Genomic DNA, 22,010 nt, shown 5'->3' on the forward strand with positions numbered 1-22,010 from the left:
TTTGATAATTCACTGAAACACAAGAATTATAAATTTACCGATGTTTTGTGCACGTCTTATTGATGCAGAAAGTTTATCAGAACATTAATCATAAAGTCGATTATGACGGTGAATAACCGGTGACGTTATCATCACCATCGATTAAAAAGAATATTTTTCCGAATAAGAATTAGATGCATGTACTCGAGATAATTCAAGAGGAGCATAAATTTAGTAAACAAACATGCAGTTATTTTCAAAAACCGTAGCTGGTGATGGCGATAATGGTTGTGGTGATCAAGCTAGTAGTGATAATGATGGTGACGATGGTATTTTTGGTGGTAGTTATGATGATGATGATGGCTGTGGTGACGATAGTGGTTGTGATGATAATGTTGGTGGATAGTGGTGATATGAACGCGGTTGTGAAGATGGCAGTGGTGGTGATGACCCTTGTAGTGAAGATGATGATAGAGATGATAAATTAATAGTGGTGAAGACAACGATGATGGTTGTGGAGGTGGGGTGTCGTGGTGGCGATGATAATGGTGGTGGTGATGATGGTTGTTGTGATGATGATATTGGTGGTATTTGTCAGAGACCACTATTGTTTTAGGTCATATACCAGCATTTTTTCCCCTAGATCAGAGACCGCTCTTAGGTCAGATATCATTAATTTTCCTTAGGTTAGATCACTAATTTTTCTCTAGGCATACAGACACTAAATAGAAAACTGGCGCGAAAAAAAAGGTAGTCACATAATGGTGGATACAAATAGTCCTGTTTTTTTGCTCTTTAGAGCTATTTTCCTTATTTTGTTTGCACCCCCCCCCCCCCCCCCCCCCCCCATAAAATCACATGACAGATCTATGCTTGACATGTTGGTAGCATTTTCATGACGAAATAACATGACAAAATTTTTCATGAAAACTTAGATCATACACCACCACTATAATTTTGGGTCTCATTTTTTAGCTGATTTTGCAGTTTGTGTGTTTGACTGAAAATAGTTTTCTTGCATCAAACATGACCCCCAATTTTCTTTTGATTTTTATTTAGCACTGACAATATTCTTCAAGAAAATTCAAGTTACAGACATTTAGAATGGGTCCTGATGTGTGCTGGGGTCATTGGAAATATGTCAATTTTATATAGAAACAAAGAACAGCTATTTAGTGTGTTATAGGAATAAGGTCAGTAATTCGGTCGAAAATGTGCTTCCGTGGTGTAGTCGAAAGAAGTCCATAATAAATAGATCATAATTTTCCCATTTTTCGCGCAAATTCGTGTAGAACGAGTGCTTTAATCACCATTTTTCACTACTAGAATACATTCTGCATGAAATGAGACGGTTTTCATGTTCATACACCCCACCTGGCATGTTTTGCAGATCGAAACCGGAAGTAGGTGTTTATTGCGCGGACGAGAGCAAATATGCGCCATTTTTAGGGTAGCAGACCACAACTGACTGGCATTTCAATAGGAACTACATAACCCCCTAATTTCTTTTCATGTTTTCGTTAGTTTGTGATAGAACTTTCATGAAAAATAGGTGTAGGAAAAAGTGATGTTCTCTAAAGATACGTAAAGACGATCTGAAGTTGTCGTTTTTTATATGAAACAAAGAAGGGTTTGAATTACTGACCTTTAACCTTATAACTTCTATGTCAAAGACCACCATTTCTTTTAGGTCAGATGCCACTTATTTTTCATAGGTAACAGACAACCACTTATATTTGTTCGAAGGTCAGAGATCAGCAATTGTCTTAGGTCACAGACCACTTATTAAAAGGAAGTTAGAAACTACTGTGCTATTTTTAAGTCACATACCAATAATTTCTTCAATAGATTTTTTTATCAACCTTGAACAATCAATCTGTTCTTTGAGATTGGCTGAAAGGTATTTCAAATAATAGCTCTCGCTGAATCATTTGAACAAATTTGAGAGAGGTCCAGGCCAGAAAGTTACATAGTGTCATTCAGACTGAAATATATGGAGGATAAAATGTTGACACAAGAACGACTGAAATCACATATGGTGGTTATAGGACAATCCACCTATATCAATAGCACAACCTGAACAAAGTAATAACAAGGCCATTTTAAAAATTTGAAAATAATTTAATCCCTTTTAACCTATGGTTATAAGTCTATTAAAAGATCGTATAAAACTGGAGGCCATACAAGTTTATCAGCATTGTGTTTCAATTTCTCAACAGTCTGTTGGACTATAACAGAAACTTCACATGCACAGTCAGAACTAAGCAACATCCCATATCTGCACATTATCAATGTTTTATACAGTGATAAAACACTTTTCTGGTATGATGCAGAGTTGAAGAATATATTCTGGAATGTAAGTCCAGTGACGTCTGCAGCAAGTCTGCTGTCATCTGCTTCAGTCACATGACCACTGCAGAAGTAGTTTTCAACCACAGCTTTTATAATCTCTGTGTGATGCAAATGATAAGCGATAATTTCCTGTGATTGAGCTGATTTCATCTGTAAAAAACAGTTAAAGCTGTAAAATCTGAAATAATATATGGTGTGTTTGTTTCATACAGTTTTCAAAGATGGTTTCAGAAACAATATTTCAGTTGTGTAATGACATTTAGTTAACATAACCATATTTCTTAGATTCTTTAGTCGTACAGTTGACATTGTAATAAGCAACCACATGTATTAACAGACTTTTCCATTCAAGGACCGCTTTGAATTCAGCCATAACATTTTTCCTATATAAAAACACCAGATTATACCATTTATTATGCAACCAAAAAACAATCAGCCCCTGCAGGTAAATTTATCTGCAACAGCATCTATTAGGCAAGCCTGTATATATCTTCAGAGGAGTATTTTATCACTAGTGTATCAGCAAAATAGGTTTGCACACATATATAACAAACTTTTTCTTATATTTGAGCAAACACATTTTTTTTCATGGTCAGTGGACTAACAGAAGTGTTAATTAAATTAAATTAAATTTTGAAAAATATTTATCAAGTTTTGTGTGCTTGGTATATCAGCAGGTCAGTACCAGTAAGACCATTCTATTAACCTTTACCCTGATAAATTTCTGAAATGGACTGGTCCATCATTCAATTTGGACACTGAATAGCGAACAGTGCAGACCATGATCAGCCTGCACTGACGTCCAGGCTGATCTTGGTCTGCACTGTTCGCAAAGGCAGAAAGGCTTAAAGTTAAGGGATCACTTTTTAGTGACCCCTTGTGTGGTGTCATAACATATTGACAACTGTAAATACTTTTCTCTTAAATTAGGTTACAACTTCCTAAAATTAATGAGCACAAGCTGCTAAGGAGGCAGCATGCTTGACTATTTCAATGCTGGAAAGTAAAACAGGGCATACACTTGTATCTGAAGAAAGTTGTGCCATCACTGAAGTGATTAATAACCCTGAAATACTGCTTTGTCTGAGGAAACAAAAAATCAAATGTGTGAAGTTTCAGAACTTGTAAGATAAGTTTAAACAAATTTTTTTTTTTTGGGTCAGGAATGGAGTCCTGAAGTCATGAACAATTGGTGACAGAGCTATGATCTTGTGTCATATGTGTGGGTGATGATCTGAAACAACTTTTTTTTAACTTTGAAATCAATTTAGTAATAACTGAGATAGGAATCTATATTTAACCTGAAATTAAGTTTAAAGTAAAAAGACGGCATGAAACATTTAAGCAAGAGTTATGGCCCTTCTGTCAAATGATGTTGGTGATGATGATGATGAACAAACAAATTAAGTTTTAAGCAAATCCACTGAGTTATAATACAGATAAAGCAAAAATACATCAAAACTTATAAATAACTGATCAATTGGTCATGACGAAATTTTACCTTGCCTAGGGATCAAACTCCTGAGCTCTCTGGCTCAAAATAACATCACAGTGTTTTGTGGTCATCACATATTCTTTGGTACAAAATTTTATCTATTACATGGAATAACCTTGCCAAACATGCTCATATATTATATAATCAGATCTTTTAAGTCCATACATATAAAATTCATGTGTTCATTTCCCCACTATCAAACTTGATATGCTGAATTAGGACTACAGCGTAACTCACCTGTTTGCCAGGTTGCTGAGGCTGTTTGTCTGGTTGTACACATCTCATGACAGCACCATCTAGCATCTACAAAATTCAGTATTTAATTATTAAAATATCAAATGTCCAAGATTTCAGAAAATTTAATGTCTTAATTACCCAAAGTTTAATCTTGGTAATACCCCCTTCACATCTACGATTTTTTCTTACGATTCCTTACGATTTGCCAACTCGTAGGCAGTCGCACGCAATCGTAAATAGCTCGTCGGTAGTCGTAAATACATGTAGCTTGGCACTACTCGCAGACGATCGCAAGCAATCGTGAACGTTGAGGTAATATTTCTGACATGTCAAAAATTTCTTACGATCATCTGCGATTTGAATTATCGGTGAATAGCTCGTAAAGAGCTCGTACCAAGTCGTAAGTATTGTAAACAACACGTAAACCACTCGTAAGCGCTCGTAAATGTATCGTTAAGACTTTGTTTTACGATTAAATATGATGTGTTTACGATGTGTTTACGATGTGTTTACTATTTCTTACGAGTTCTTACGATTTCTTTAACGATGCGGTACAAGGGGTTTACGATTTGTTACGGGCACTTTACGAGTACGTACGTATGCTTTACGATTTATGAGAGATATAAAAGCTGCCAAATCGAACAGTTCCTTTCAGTTGCTGTCAATATGTCAAAGGAGTGAGACCTCAATCATATCTGCAACAATACCACCTAAAAAGAAGGTAGTCAACAAGAAGAGGACAGCACGCTCACCTTCGTGCAAATTTAAATTACAAAAACATGATATTCGTAAATACTCGTATCTAACACGCAACTACTCGTAACAACACGTAAACAAATCGTAATGTACTCGTAAAGCCTTTGATGAATCACGATATTCCGTAATTCACTCCCAACAGCTCGTAAATAACTCGTAAATAGCTCGTAAAACGATCGTATTGATCCGTAATTACTCGGAACAAATCGGTAATTTTAGTCGTAAATGCATCGTAGTAACTCGGAATAAATCGCAATCTGATCGTAAACAGCTCTTAAATAGCTCGTAAATGTGGGGAATCAGTAAACTTTTACGATTTTGAGCAATCCGTCACAAAGCTTAAGAAAAATCGTAGATGTGAAGAGAGTATAAGCCATATACTTTTCAAGGAAAAGTATCAAAATCCAAGTCCTACTGAGGACTATAACTAAGTGTAACTACTGATTCATCCCTCACTTCATAGTATACCAATAACATTTACACATAAACTTCTATCCCAAATACAAAGTTTGGTTATGGAAAAACTTGTCAGTTAAAATGTCACCTCCACAATGTTAAATTCAAGAACTGTCACATCACAAGGTACAACTTCTCGATCTATTATCTTTTTTATTGCTATATTGCTATTTTAATTAAACTGTATCTGCTTATGTTTGGCCTGGCAAATACAGGAAACATATTCATTCTGACAGTCAATTCATCAAGATGGAAGAATCAGTTAGTAATTCATAAATATATGTGAACAGTGAAAACAAAACTGCTCTCAAGTATGTTAAACTACAACACTATTTTCAGCATTATGACAGAAACTTTCACATGTGTTATCAACATCAAAGACTTTGGCAATATTTTTGTCCTCTAGATAAAAAACAAAACCAGCAAAAACATTATTCACAGGTTCTAAACTGCAGTGACATGACCATAAAATCAGAAGGAAGAAACTTTATGCTATCCCAGTTGTTCGAAACTTTAATCGACTGTTAGACTAACTGCTGATTAAATTTCGTTCAATATATTAGTCATGGTGGAAAACACTAGTATGATGTTTTGATTTTACTAAGTGTTCATAATCTTTAACTTATACATTTGTATTCTAAAATACATATTACCCTAAATTAGTTTAATAACCTGTTAAAGTTTCAAACAACAGGGTCAATTAAGACTCAATTGTTTACAACCAAAACCTTGCTACTGCACTATGTATTAAATGCTAGTATTCTCTGTTTTCTATTATTACTGTTTTGCTGGCTCTGCTATAGTTGCTCTGATTTTCAATAACAAATATGAAATTATTACCTGTATAAAATCCAGTTCATCCCAGTATGTGTTCATTTCTCCCCTATCAAACAATCTCTCTTCATGTTCCTGTAATATATTACAAAGATATTTTACATTGTTGTGTATAATATTGAGAAATAATTCAACAAGATGTCAGCTGAAGAAACAAACAGTATGTGGAGACAATAAGGGAGTTTGATATAACTGATCAGGTGGTTACGAGTCTAGATATATCTGTAGTGTACTGACTAATGCTAAATAAGCTTTACTCTTTGCTACTTTGTGTGAAAAAAAAAACCAAAAAAAACACAAGAAACCCAAATAAGATTAATGCAACAAATAGATCCAGGTGGCTGAAACAACTTGTAACTTATGTACTTAATAAGAAACAGTCTGATGCAGAATTTCTTCAGTATACTTTTATTTGTTGAAAATGGCTGAACAATTAGTGTTCAGTAAAAAGGCAAACTGATGAAGCACAATTCAGGATCTGATAACTAATGAACCATCATTCTAACACAAGTCGTGACCAGTTATCTAATCAGCTAGTTATTACAGCACATTTCAAGACCCGTAATCTAAAGACCCAGTCAGTATAGCACAATTCAGGACCTGTTCTCTAATAACCCAGGCCGTATAGCACAATTCAGGACCTGTTCTCTAATTACCCATTCCATATAGCACAATTCAGGGCCCGTTCTCCAATAACCCAGTCTGTATAGCTCAATTCAGGACTTGTTCTCTAATAACCCAGTCAGAATAGCTCAATTCTGGACCCATTCTCTAATAACCCAGTCCATATAGCACAATTCAGGACCTGTTCTCTAATAATCCAGCCAGTATAGCTCAATTCAGGACTCATTCCCTAATAACCCAGTCAGAATAGCACAATTCAGGACCCATTCTCCAATAACCCAATCAGTATAGCACAATTCAGGACCTGTTCTCTAATGACCCAGTCCGTATAGCACTATTCAGGACCCATTCTCTAATAACCCAGTCAGTATAGCTCAATTCAGGACTCGTTCTCTAATAACCCAGTCAGTATAGCTCAATTCTGGACCCGTAATCTTAATAACCCAGTCAGTATAGGACAATTCAGGACCCATTCTCTAATAACCCAGTCAGAATAGCACAATTCAGGACCCATTCTCTAACAACCCAGTCAGAATGGCACAATTCAGGACCCATTTTCTAATAACCCAGGCAGTATAGCACAATTCAGGACCCATTATCTAACAACCCAGTCAGTATAGCACAATTTAGGTACCATTATCTAATGTCCCAGTCAGTATAGCACTATTCAGGACCCGTTATATAATGACCCTGTCAGTATAGCACAATTTAGGACCCGTTATCTAATGTCCCAGTCAAAATCATGATAAACTGTATCCCAGACCTGGCTGTCTTCCTTTTCTTCCAGCAGCAGTTCAAAAAACAATCGTACAATCTGTTCTTCACTGTCTGCATGTCTAGCATGAGATACACAATGATCTAATAAGTCTGTCAAGGCAATATATGGATGTCCATGTGCTGAAGTAAATATGCATTCCTTAATAAAAATATTCAAAATGTCAACAACAAAGATTTGATCTAATTACTTACATTTGTAACTTTTTATATCAAAATGTAATTATCATAACTAAAAACAACAAAAATTTATATACAATATGGATCAATCTGCAAAATTAGACAATTATTAATTCTTCATGCAGAAAAGCAGTATTACAAAATTTTCAAATTCATTTTCTCAAAATATAACAAGATACTGATAACTTAACAAGAGGACCATGATGGTCCTGAATCGCTCACCTCTTCCCACATGACCCAGTTTTGAGTATGACGTCATTTTTTCTATTATTTGACATAGTGAGCTAGTTTTTGAGCTCATGTGACCCAGTTTTGAACTTGACCTAGATATTATCAAGACAAAATTCTGACCAATTTTCATGAAGATCCATTGAAAAATCTGGTCTCTAGAGAGGTCACAAGGTTTTTCTATTATTTGACCTATTGACCTAGTTTTCGAAGGTACGTGACCCTGTTTTGAATTTTACCTAGATATCATCAAGGTGAACATTCTCACTAATTTTCATGAAGATCTCATGAAAAATCCTCTAGAGAGGTCACAAGGTTTTTCTATTTTTATATCTACTGGCCTAGTTTTTGACCGCACGTGACCCAGTTTCAGAACTGACCTAGATATCATCAAGGTGAACATTCAGATCAATTTTCATGAAGATCCATTGAAAAATATGGCCTCTAGAGAGGTCAAAAGATTTTAATAATTTTAGACCTACTGACCTTGTTTTTGACCGCAGTTTACCCAGTTTCAAACTTGATCTAGATATCATCAAGAAGAACATTCAGACCAACTTTCATACAGATCCCATGAAAAGTATGGCCTCTAGAGAGGTCACAAGGTTTTTTTTATTATTTGACCTACTGACCTAGTTTTTTATGGCACGTAACCCCGTTTCAAAAGTGACCTAGATATCATCAAGGTGAACATTCTGACCAATTTTCATGAAGATCCATTCAAGGGTATGGCCTCTAGAGAGGTAACAAGGTTTTTCTATTTCAAGACCTACTGACCTAGTTTTTGATCGCAGTTGACCCAGTTTCAAACTTGACCTATATATCATCAAGATGAACATTCAGACCAACTTTCATACAGATCCCATGAAAAATATGGCCTCTAGAGAGGTCACAACGTTTTTTAATTATTTGACCTACTGACCTACTTTTTGAAGGCACGTGACCCACCTTTGAACTTGACCTAGATATCATCAAGATGAAAATTCTGACCAATTTTTATGGAGATCCATTCACAAGTATGGCCTCTAGAGAGGTCACAAGGTTTTTCTATTTTTAGACCTACTGACCTAGTTTTTGATCGAACATGACCCTGTTTCAAACCTGACCTAGATATCATTAAGATGAACATTCAGACCAACTTTCATACAGATCCCATGAAAAATATGGCCTTTAGAGAGGTCACAAGGTTTTTCTATTATTTGACCTACTGACCTAGTTTTTGACCGCACGTGACCCACTTTCGAACTTGACCTAGATATCATCAAGATGAACATTCAGACCAACTTTCATACAGATCCCATGAAAAATATGGCCTCTAGAGAGGTCACAAGGTTTTTCTATTATTTGACCTACTGACCTAGTTTTTGATGGCACGTGACCCACTTTCGAACTTAACCTAGATATCATCAAGGTGAACATTCTGACCAATTTTCATGAAGATCTCATGAAATATATGGCCTCTAGAGAGGTCACAAGGTTTTTCTATTTTTAGATGTACTGACCTAGTTTTTGACCGCACGTGACCCAGTTTCAAACTTGACCTAGATATCATCAAGATGAACATTCAGACCAACTTTCATACAGATCCCATGAAAAATATGGCCTTTAGAGAGGTCACAATGTTTTTCTATTATTTGACCTATTGACCTAGTTTTTGATGGCACGTGACCCAGTTTCGAACTTGACCTAGATATCATCAAGGTGAACGTTCTGACCAATTTTCATGAAGATCTTGTGAAATATATGGCCTCTTGAGAGGTCACAAGGTTTTTGTATTTTTAGACCTACTGACCTAGTTTTTGACGGCACGTGACCCAGTTTCGAACTTGACCTAGATATCATCAAGGTGAACATTCTGACCAATTTTCATGAAGATCTTGTGAAATATATGGCCTCTGGAGAGGTCACAAGGTTTTTCTATTTTTAGACCTACTGACCTAGTTTTTGAAGGCACGTGACCCAGTTTCGAACTTGACCTAGATATCATCAAGATGAACATTCTGACCAACTTTCATAAAGATCCCACAAAAAATATGACCTCTAGAGTGGTCACAAGCAAAAGTTTACGGACGCACGCACGCACGCACGCACTGACTGACGGACGACTGACGACGGACGCTGCGTGATCACAAAAGCTCACCTTGTCACTATGTGACAGGTGAGCTAAAAATGCAGCATTCTGAAAGAGTTTACATTTTAACAATTTTTTACCTTTAACCTCCTTGGATGGCAGGGTGTACACAATAGAGGTGGCGGTTTCCCTCACATCAATGTTGTCTGCTTGTAAAAGGTCAAGGACTGACTTGAACACATCAGCATACACACACTGATCTTAAAAGTATAACTTATACATTCAGACCTTTTATATGTGTTCTAATTTCTGAGGGAGCTGTTTGGTGGAGATTTACCCAAATGCATCAACCAGAGGTACCCTTCACAAATACTGGTATATATATTTATAAAAACCCTTACTGTTAAATCCCCTCTCTTGTTTCACGGTATAACTCTTTTTTAATACAATTCCAAAGAGAAAACGTCTAAAGGCAGATACATATTTCAACAAGAGGTTTATTGGTTCATACAAAACTGAGAAAAAATTCAAGGATTTTTCAAGTACCATTTTCACTTTTTCAAGAACTTCTTTTTTTTTCAAAACTATATCTTGAAATCAGACCCTAGTCAAAACAACATTTTACAACTATTTCAAACAGGTTTTACTTATCATATACTGTAAAATGTATATATAGTTCAAAAGGTCTGAATACCAAAAAATCAAAATTATCTTTTAGATTTTAAATTGCCGACAGATTTTTTTACAAGGAGTTCTAAGAACAAGAGCTGTTGGAGGACAGCAACGCTTGACTATTCAACAGCCTTGTCAATTGAATGAATATAAAGTCCAAAAAGAGGCATTAATTTTGTAAAATTGCAACACAGAGTTATGAAACCTGTACAATGCATATCAGCTCGTACCAATAGACAACTGTGTGAAGTTTCAATCCATTCCCATTTCATACTGAAATACCTGCTAACATACAAAATCTTAACCAAAAACTCGAAAAAGGGGCATAATTTTGTGAAAATGCAAAGTAGAGTTATGTAACCTGTGCACTGCATGTCAGATCATCACAGTGAACAAGTGTGTGAAGTTTCATTCCATTCCTATTAGTGGGTACTGAGAAACCAGCTTACATATAAAACCTTAACCAAGTCCAACAGGGGCATGATCCATTCCCATTTCATACTGAAATACCAGCTAACATAAAAAATCTTAACCAAAAACTGCTAAGTCGAAAAAGGGGCATAATTTTGTGAAAGGCAAAGTAGAGTTATGGAACCTGTGCAATGTAAGTCAGTTTATCACTGTGAATAAGTGAGTGAAGTTTCAATCCATTCTCACAAGTGGGTACTGAGACACCAGCTTACATACAAACCGAGACGTGGACACGGACGCATGATTGAGTCCAATAACTCTACCTATTCTTTGAATAGTTGAGCTAAACATTTAAGCAATATTTCATTTTAAATTTCAAGATTTGTTTTCAGGTGTTTTGGGCTTTTTGTAACTTTTACCAATACTTTACCTGTATTCTGGAGAAAAACAGAAGGCTTTCTTCCCAGTAAGAATACACCATTCTGCAATAGAGCCTGGGCACATGCTAGTAGAATTTCTGAACTTGTTTCCATATGCTCTGTGTACCCTCTGATGATACTGACAAACTTAGCAACAAATGTTGCTATGGTAACAGGGTTTGCCTCTTTGTGGTGTTGAATATTTCCTTCTGTGACAGTTGATGTTGATGTTGATGATGATGATAGTGTTGGATTGTGAGTTACAGTTGGTTCCATTTTAAGAAGACAGCTAACTGCCACTCCAGCCCATGTAATAATGGATGCTGTTAACTTGTCACTGAAATAAAGTAAGAGCAAATAAACTATTGATTAGACATGTGTGAAAAAACTGAATCACAGAAAACAAGCTTATATTTTACATAATACATTTATCAATGTCAATGAGAAGCTATACTAGTAAGATGAACAGCTTAACATATAACTATGGAACAGCATTGAAACCCCTGTGCATCTCTACTTGATGTTGACGATGAATACTGACTTTTATTTGAACTGGATGCAATCTGCAGGAAGACTTAATACACAACTACAGAAGGTACAGATGTAGAAAAAAATGGGCATACAAACAAGAGCTGTCAGTGGACAGTGCGCTCGACTATTCTCAGTGCTTGATAGTGTAATATAAGCTATGAGTAAAACTTTAACATTACAATAAGCATATTCTAAGTTAAAAAGGGGCCATAATTCAGTCAAAATGCTTGATAGAGTTGCCTCCTCCTTTTTACACACTGGGGTCATGATGGTAAACAAGTATGCAAAATATCAAAGCAATATCTCAATGGACTTTGAAAATATTTGGGGTGGTATGCAAACTTAAACATTACAATAAGCATATTCTAAGTTGAAAAGGGGCCATAATTCAGTCAAAATGCTTGATAGAGTTGCCTCTTCCTTTTTACAGACTGGGGTCATGATGGTAAACAAGTACACAAACTTTAACATTTGTGCGACGCTCATGCTTACGCTGACACCGGGGCGAGTAGGATAGCTCCCCTATTCTTCGAATAGTTGAGCTAAAAAGGAGTTGTAATAGTCGTTTACAGCCTTCCTCCAACACTATCTAGGGTTATATTACTGCAGTTAGTCAAGATTTATGGTGTCTCTGGAGTCAGTCCCAGTACCAAGTATGAAGTTAATTCTCCATAACCAAATATTACATAGAACATGTCTAATTATATAACCAATCTGCTGTAGAGAACAAGCAGCTTGAAATATCTTCTGTTAAATAGTTTCTGAAAATATTACTCGTGACAACTTGATAACTGGTACTCCTGTGCCTACTAGCTATTCTGTCAAATACAACAAATACCTGTATGTCTGTGTTAAGACCTTCATAATCCCATAAACAGACTGCATCAGTGTCATCGTTTCTCCGTCAGATAAAGCAAAATGTCCCAACCATTGTTCTAAAAATCTGAAATACAGTTTTCAAACATTCATTTTCCTCATCAGAACTGTAAATTGAAGTTTTCTCGTTATAAAATTAAATATCATCCTAGCCAATTTATCAATTGTCTAAATGCTTATTGAGCAACAGGTGGATAAGAGCTGTTTTGTAAATTACATTTGTCCCCTCAGCCTATCAGAGGCAAGCAGTCATGTAATTGTTTTATGCTGCAACTTTAACCTTTGACCAAATGACCTAACAAGAGGGCCATGAAGGCCCTGTATCGCTCACTTGACCTACTGACCTAAAGGTCATCAAGATTAACATTCTGACAAAGTTTCATTAAGATATGGTCATAAATGTGGCCTCTAAAGTGTTAACTAGCTTTTCCTTTGATTTGACCCGGTGACCTAGTTTTTGACCCCACATGACCCAGATTCAAACTGGACCTATAGATCATCAAGATTAACATTCTGACCAAGCTTCATGAAGATACAGTCATAAATGTGGCCTCTACAGTGTTAACGAGCTTTTCCTTTGATTTGACCTAGTGACCTAGTTTTTTACCCCACCTGACCCAGATTTGACAGTGACCTATAGATCATCAACATCCTGACCAAGTTTCATGAAGATACAGTCATAAATGTGGCCTTTAGAGTGTTAACAAGCTTTTCCTTTGATTTGACCAAATGACCTAGTTTTTGACCCCACATGACCCAGATTCAATCTTGACCTAAAGATCATCAAGATTAACATTCTGACCAAGCTTCATGAAGATACAGTCATAAATGTGGCCTCTACAGTGTTAACAAGCTTTTCCTTTGATTTGACCTAGTGACCTAGTTTTTTACCCCACCTGACCCAGATTTGACAGTGACCTATAGATCATCAACATCCTGACCAAGTTTCATTAAGATACAGTCATAAATGTGGCCTCTACAGTGTTAACTAGCTTTTCCTTTGATTTGACCTGGTGACCTAGTTTTTTTAACCCACATGACCCAGATTCCAACTGGACCTTGAGATCATCAAGATTAACATTCTGACCAGGTTTCATTAAGATACAGTCATAAATGTGGCCTCTAGAGTGTTAACAAGCTTTCCCTTTGATTTGACCTGGTGACCTAGTTTTTGACCCCAGTTAACCCAATATTGAACTTGTCCAAGATTTTACTGAGGGTAACATTCTGACAAAGTTTCACTAAGATTGGGCCAAAATTGCGACCTCTAGAGTGTTAACAAGCTTTTCCTTTGATTTGACCTGGTGACCTAGTTTTTGACCCCAGATGACCCAATATCGAACTCATCCAAGATGTTATTGAGAGTAACATTCTGACCAAGTTTCATTTAGATTGGGCCAAAATTGTGACCTCTAGAGTGTTAACAAGCTTTTCCTTTGATTTGACCTGGTGACCTAGTTTTTGAACTCAGATGACCCAGTTTCAAACTCGTCCAAGATTTTATTGAGGGTAATATTCCGACCAAGTTTCATTAAGATTGGGCTAAAATTGTGACCTCTAGAGTGTTAACAAGCTTTTCCTTTGATTTGACCTGGTGACCTAGTTTTTGAACCCAGATGACCCAATATCGAACTCATCCAAGATTTTATTGAGAGTAACATTCTGACCAAGTTTCATTTAGATTGGGCCAAAATTGTGACCTCTAGAGTGTTAACAGTCCAACTGTTGATGACGACGGACTGATGACGACTGAGGACGGACACATGGCGATCACAAAAGCTCACCTTTGAGCACTTTGTGCTCAGGTGAGCTAAAAATCAATAGCAGTCATCTACTGAATAAAAATAACCATCCTATGAAGACTGACAGCCTAAGCATAATTTGCATTCTTAAATTAGACTGTTTAAAGTCTTGAGGTCACTGTGGCCTTGACCACTATTTATGGTGTCTGTTAACTAGGTTAAAGCAAACCTTAGTTATTGAACAGAAACAGTTTTCAGTCTCAAGATGACTCTGATCTTGACCTTTGATCTACTGACCCCAAAAACACTGCAAGTTACCTACATATCACAGGCAATTATTACATGAAGTTTGACCATTGTGAGACAAAGTATTCTCTGGTTAATGATCAGAAACCAAACCTTATACCAACCGACAGAGGGGCAAGTAGATGAGCAAAACAATATACAGTAAAATCTCCGAAAACATGACCCTCTATAAACCGGAATCCCCTGAAAACTGGACTTTTGACTTGGTCTGGACAGGGTCAGGTTTTAAGAGTTTTTACTGTATATTCTTTGAAGAGGAGAATAAGAGGCATCTTCATTGATAAATGAGATTTAACGAGATTTACTTGTACTTTCTTAGTTATTTCATTTATCTTTGTTATTATTTCATAGATCTTTGTTATCATTTAACATGGAGTAATCCTGCGGTGTTCTAACCAGTCTGCAACTTCTGAGAAGAGTCAAAAGTTCCCAAACTGAAAGACAGACATATTTACAATATTGAAAGTATTTACATATTAAAGGAGTTTCTCTCCCTAATTTTTAAAATCCTAACAAAGTAACCTACCCCAGAAGTTCTATTTTACATTCCTCATGTTCTTGTGTATCCAGCATGTCTAATAAATGTGGGTATATCTTTACCATCAGGCTGTTGTTTGACCTACTTTTACCAGTAAGTGGGAACTGAGCCCCATCATCTGATGCATCTTCTGTTTCCCTCAAGCCTGGTAATGTTTTTCTCAGCTTTTCCAAAGCTGTTTTTCTTACTTCATATGACTTTGATTTCATACATTTCAGTACCAAATTTTCTGTCTCAGCAACGTTCTGACCATCTTTAGCACTGTTGGATTTATCACTGCATTTATCTTCAACATTCTGTCCATCATTTTTTGTCTCTTGTACTGAATCTTCAATCTTTCTTTCAATGTTTTGGTCTTTTACCCTTTCTAAGGTTTCACATGTTAAAATTTCTGATAAAGGTCTCACAATACATGTACCATTAACTAAGTAAATGTCACAGAAGATTTTACATATTGTAATTTGAAATTCAGACAAAGCTGGGGTACAGGTATCATACGCTGTGTCCAGGCTCTCTACCTCTTCACTGACAATGTCTGACAGAACATGAACAAAATTATCTTGACTGGGAAATTCTTGAGTAAAACTGAAAGTTATCTCTAATGCAACTGTTCTGGTTGCTAAACACCTGTTGTGTCTGAAAGTAATAATTGTAAATTCTTACTTCTTGAAATAACATGCAACACTAAATAAATCTAATACTAGTATGAATAATAAAGTGAAGTTACATATATCATGTTAACCTTTAGCCTGCTTGTGGCAAGTGATTCTGCCTCTGCGGCCAGTGGGACCAAGATCAGACTGCACGTAAGTGCAGTCTGATCTTGGTCTGCACTGTTCTCTATTCAGTCAGTAAATTTTCAGTGAACACCCTTCAAATAATAAATGGTACTGCCCATATTAAATGATGGACCAGTCCATTTTAGAAATTGGCACGCTAAAGGCTAAATGAATATTAACTTTTTTAGCTTTGAAACTATGCACATTTAAGATTTCAGACATTATTGCATTTACATGGGAAAAAAAGTTTGGTTTAGTGCTGACTTTAATGTCACAATGATGGAATTCAGTGCAAATGGTGACTGTCCCAGCATCAACAGTGGAGGAAGGCCCTAGGCTCTCAAAACATTATTTCAGGCCAAGGCTGGCACCTGGGTAGAACCACAAATTTTCCATAAACCAGCTGGAAAGCCTCTCCACATGCAAGAATTTTACACCTGGGTTTGTGACGGAGAGGGGCATTTTATATCAAAATTAGATACCTCCATCCCTTCAAACCACGGAATATAAACAATGTAAGTACATGTCATTGAAGAGATATAAAACTGCACCTTGAAGTAAGGATACCCATTCTTTCAGTCCACATTTGACCTATGGCAGTAGATAACTTTGTCTGTACTGAGCCTTGCAGCAGTGCTATTGTTTTACACAGTTGTGATATCTGAAAAATAGTAAGATTTAAGCCTTATTAAGAAACATCACTACTGAAAAAGGTTCCTGTAAGTGATAAATGTTCCTGTAGGTGATAAATTTTTTTGAAGTAGAGTGTTCTTGCCTGTGATCTTGACCTTGGGAGGTACAGACTTGTCAATGACTCTTGTATGAAATTAACATTCTCATCATATTATCATTTGTATAAAATTTTCCACTGAAATCCTTGAATGTTTTAAAATTTATCACTGAAAGTACAGATAAACCTGCTGACCGACAGACAGACAGTGTCATTACTGCCTGTATATGCCTTCCTTCAATATACATAACAATGTTTAAGTTTTCTGACATCTTCTGTTGAAAGAGTTCTCATTTTTTTTTGTATACTGCAATAAGGTCCTTGTGCCACATCATTCCCTAAACTATTCAAGTTACACCATCTCTAAACTACAGCTGCAACTACTTTTTTTTAAGGGGAACTGATACGAAAATGAAATTTTTAACAAGGGTGCAGAATGTCACAATATACGCCCGTCACAGCAAATTTGTTTACACTAGCACCTGTATTTGCAAATGGAATTTTAATTTTCTAGTTGTTTACAATGTTGTTTTTTTTAGAAATTATTGTAATTCTTTTATTTTTCTAAGTCCACAAAAAAAATCCTTACCAGGTAGAGATACCTTAAAATACACCCAAAATTTGAAAGTAACATCAATGTTGTACCACAGAAAAGTGGTCTTGGTTTTTCCCTATGGTCATTTATAAAAAAGTTACAATGTAAGTTATTTATAGTAACAACTAAGGGAAGTTAATCTTTAAAGAGAAAAAAAAAAAAAAAAAAAAAAAAATCGAAAAAAAAAAATTACAAGTCCACACAAAAATCCTTACCAGGTAGAGATAGCTCAAAATACACCTCAGAATTGGATGTAACATGCATGTTGTACTACAGAAAAGTGGTCTCGATTTTTCCCTACGACTTGTAATGAGAAAGTTACAATATAAGCTATTTATAGTAACAGCAAAGGGAAGTAATTCAAAAGAAGGGACCAGTGCATGACACTCTGTCTCATGATGGTGTACAATTGTGCCAAGTTACATCAAAATCCCTCCATGCATGAAGAAGAAATGCTCCGGACAAAGTCATTCTTGTATCTGACCTTTGACCTTTAAGTGTGACCTTGACCTTAGACCGAGGGACCTGGTTCTTGCACATGACACTCCGTCTCATGCTTGTGAACATTTGTGCCAAGTTGTATCAAAATCCCTCAATGCATGAAGAAGAAATGCTCCGGACAAAGTTTTCATTCTTGTATCCTTTGACCTCTAAGTGTGACCTTGACCTTACCCCTAGGGACCTGGTTCTTGCGCATGACACTCCGTCTCATGATGGTGAACAATTCTGCCAAGCTACATCAAAGTCCTTTCATGCATGAAGAAGATATGCTCCGGACAAAGTTTTCATTCTTGTATCCTTTGACCTCTAAGTGTGACCTTGACCTTAGACCTAGGAACCTGGTTCTTGCGCATGACACTCCCTCTCATTATGGTGAACAACTGTTCCAAGCTACATCAAAATCATTCCATGCATGAAGAAGATATGCTCCGGACAAAGTCATTCTTGAATTTTTCATTCTTGTATCCTTTGACCTCTAAGTGTGACCTTGACCTTAGCCCTAGGGACCTGGTTTTTGCGCATGACACTCCGTCTCATGATGATGAACAATTGTGCCAAAATCCCTCCATACATGAAGAAGATATGCTCCGGACAATGTCACTCTTGAATTTGACCTTTGACCTCTAAGTGTGACCTTGACCTTAGACCCAGGGACCTGGTTCTTGCGCATGACACTCCGTCTCATGATGGTGAACAACTGTGCCAAGTTTCATCAAAATCCCTCCATGCATGTAGAAGATATGCTCCGGACAAGGTCTGTGGACGCCGCCCGCCCAACCGCCCATCCGCCCGCCCAACCGCCCATCCGCCCGCCAGGGGCGTTCCCATAATACGTCCCGTTTTTCAAACGGGCGTATAAAAAGGGCACACCTCCAGACTTCTATAAAATTTTATAAATTCTCGAGTCCTACGTAAATTATAAATGTAATAAATATATGAACTGATTCAAAAGGCAGTTTTTCTATAACAAGAGGGCCATGAAGGCCCTGTATCGCTCACCTGACCTATTGACCTAAAGATCATCAAGATCAACATTCTGACCAAGTTTCATTAAGATATGGTCATAAATGTAGCCTCTAAAGTGTTAACTAGCTTTTCCTTTTATTTGACCCGGTGACCTAGTTTTTGCCCCCACATGACCCAGATTTAAACTTGACCTAAAGATCATCAAGATTAACATTCTGATTAAGTTTCATGAAGATACAGTCATAAATCTGGCCTCTAGAGTCTTAACAAGCTTTTCCTTTGATTTGACCTAGTGACCTTGTTTTTTAACACACCTGACCCAGATTTAAACTTGACCTATAGACCATCAAGATTAACATTCTGACCAAGTTTCATTAAGATATGGTCATAAATGTGGCCTCTAAAGTGTTAACTAGCTATTCCTTTTATTTGACCCCCGTGACCTAGTTTTTGACCCGACATGACCCAGATTCGAACTTGACCTAAAGACCATCAAGTTTAACATTCTGACTAAGTTTCATGAAGATATAGTCATAAATGTGGCCTCTAGAGTGTTAACAAGCTTTTCCTTTGATATGACCTAGTGACCTAGTTTTTGACTCCATCTGACCCTGATTTAAACTTGACCTAAAGATCATCAAGATTAACATTCTGACCAAGTTTCATTAAGATATGGTCATAAATGTGGCCTCTACAGTGTTAATCAGCTTTTCCTTTGATTTGACCTGGTGACCTAGTTTTTGACCCAACATGACCCAGATTCAAAATTGCCCTAAAGATCATCAAGTTTAACATTCTGACTAAGTTTCATGAAGATATAGTCATAAATATGGCCTCTAGAGTGTTAACAAGCTTTTCCTTTGATATGACCTAGTGACCTAGTTTTTGACCCCACCTACCCCAGATTTGAACTTGAGCTATAGATCATCAAGATTAACATTTTGACTAAGTTTCATTAAGGTATCGTCATAAATGTGGCCTCTACAGTGTAAACTAGCTTTTCATTTGATTTGGCTTGGTGACCTAGTTTTTTATCCTACATGACCCAGATTCAAACTCGACCTTAAGATCATCAATATTAACAATCTGACCAAGTTTCATGAAGATACAGTCATAAATGCGGCTTCTACAGTGTTAACAAGCTTTTCCTTTGATTTGACCTGGTGACCTAGTTTATAAACCCAGATAACCAAATATCGAACTCGTCCAAGATTTTATTAAGGGTAACATTCTGACCAAGTTTCATTAAGATTGGGCCAAAAATGTGACCTCTAGAGTGTTAACAAGCTTTTTCTTTGATTTGACCTGGTGACCTAGTTTTTGACCCCAGATGACCCAATATCGAACTCGTCCAAGATTTTATTGAGGGTAACATCCTGACCAAGTTTCATTAAGATTGGGCCAAAATTGTGACCTCTAGAGTGTTAACAAGCTTTTCCTTTGATTTGACCTGATGACCTAGTTTTTGACCCCAGATGACCCAATATCGAACTCGTCCAAGATTTTATTGAGGGTAACATTCTTACCAAGTTTCATTAAGATTGGGCCAAAAATGTGACCTCTAGAGTGTTAACAAGCTTTTCCTTTGATTTGACCTGATGACCTAGTTTTTGATCCCAGATGACCCAATATCGAACTCGTCCAAGATTTTATTGAGGGTAACATTCTGACCAAGTTTCATTAAGATTGGGTCAAAAATGTGACCTCTAGAGTGTTAACAGTCAAATTGTTGACGACGGATGGACGGACGGACGGACGACGGACGACGACGGACGCCAGACACAGGGTGATCACTAAAGCTCACCTTTGAGCACTTCGTGCTCAGGTGAGCTAAAAACAAAAATGTATTCTGTACACGTAAAAATCTCCCAAAAGTATTACTCACACAACACAATATGATCCACAAAGGAATAAATTTTGCTGTATTTTGTACTTAAAAATTTAAAAGAAATCCAGATTCCTGTTTTTTTTTCATATGTAATTTATGCTGCTATGTGAAAATGAAAAAAAAAAACAACAAAAAACAAAAAATAAAACATTCATCTTGAGACATGCCCCTTTAATTTTTATAACATTACTTCCCTCTTTTTGGTAATACAGAAGGAAAAAACTGAGAATTTAACATACCTGCAGTAGAACTCCATGAATCTGATTCTGTCTCATAATATCTGTTGGTTGCCTTGGTAACAATGTCAAAAGGTCATAAAACACTGAGGTCACCTGATCTTTTTCCACCAATGGCTGCAGGGCTTTTGCTGCCATTTCTCTTGTTTTTAAAACTGGATTAGCACTACATCTGGAAATACATAATTTATTTTTTGTATGCACAGAACAATCCAAGCCATGATGCTACAACTATTAAGGTATTTTTGCACGTTTAGATCAAATTTTTTTCTACAATGTAGAATTGGATCAAACCCTGATTTTTCAGAACTTCAGAATATATACTTAGGAAATTTTGCAAATATTAAAGATGAGATTGTGTGCTTGATTTTTTGCTAGACTGATCTGAAAAATTTGGACCTCACGCAATTTTTCATAAGGGAGTATATGGGAAAATCACAAACTTCACAACATTTTCGCAAATAGAAATTTTTCTACAAGGTAGATTTTAATGAAACTTCTCATAGCCGTAACAGATGTGCAGGCTGATCTTGGTCTGCACTGGTCGCTTTGCTTCCAGAAGGCTAAAGGTGAGAAATATCATGTAAAAAGATTAACATTAACATAAGATATACTTACTTGACAACATAAGGTATGAATGCTGCTAGGTTTAGACTGGTGTCAGTTCCTTCCATAGCCGAGGGAAAAAGCCTTCCTAAAACCATAAGAATAGGGAACAGTCCTGGATGCAGCTGGCTGGTTACATATTCTGTTGCCATGGCAATCTGCTCTAACAGGAACTGATACAGAGATGGATAGTTGTAGAAGAATGTCCTTCCTGTCTGACTGCAACAA

At 36.6% G+C, this 22,010-nt stretch overlaps 1 protein-coding gene across 1 annotated transcript in view; it reads right to left on the bottom strand.

Annotated features, from left to right (window-relative positions):
- Positions 1-2,079: 2,079 nt before the first annotated feature.
- LOC123533813 (thyroid adenoma-associated protein homolog) overlaps positions 2,080-22,010 on the bottom strand; it is an 83,927-nt gene continuing 63,996 nt past the window's right edge. Inside the window, exons 30-40 of the mRNA XM_053520609.1 lie at positions 21,795-22,001; positions 21,180-21,348; positions 16,812-16,921; positions 15,470-16,117; positions 12,858-12,962; positions 11,500-11,825; positions 10,127-10,246; positions 7,497-7,630; positions 6,116-6,184; positions 4,064-4,129; positions 2,080-2,481 (exon numbers count right to left, since the gene is read on the bottom strand). Coding sequence (XP_053376584.1) covers positions 2,122-2,481; positions 4,064-4,129; positions 6,116-6,184; positions 7,497-7,630; positions 10,127-10,246; positions 11,500-11,825; positions 12,858-12,962; positions 15,470-16,117; positions 16,812-16,921; positions 21,180-21,348; positions 21,795-22,001 — 2,314 coding nt within the window. The 3' untranslated portion in view covers positions 2,080-2,121. The remainder of the gene's footprint in view (positions 2,482-4,063; positions 4,130-6,115; positions 6,185-7,496; positions 7,631-10,126; positions 10,247-11,499; positions 11,826-12,857; positions 12,963-15,469; positions 16,118-16,811; positions 16,922-21,179; positions 21,349-21,794; positions 22,002-22,010) is intronic.

Source organism: Mercenaria mercenaria, chromosome 12 (genome assembly GCF_021730395.1).
Source record: "Mercenaria mercenaria strain notata chromosome 12, MADL_Memer_1, whole genome shotgun sequence".
In the NCBI taxonomy this organism is placed as follows: Eukaryota; Metazoa; Mollusca; class Bivalvia; order Venerida; family Veneridae; genus Mercenaria; species Mercenaria mercenaria.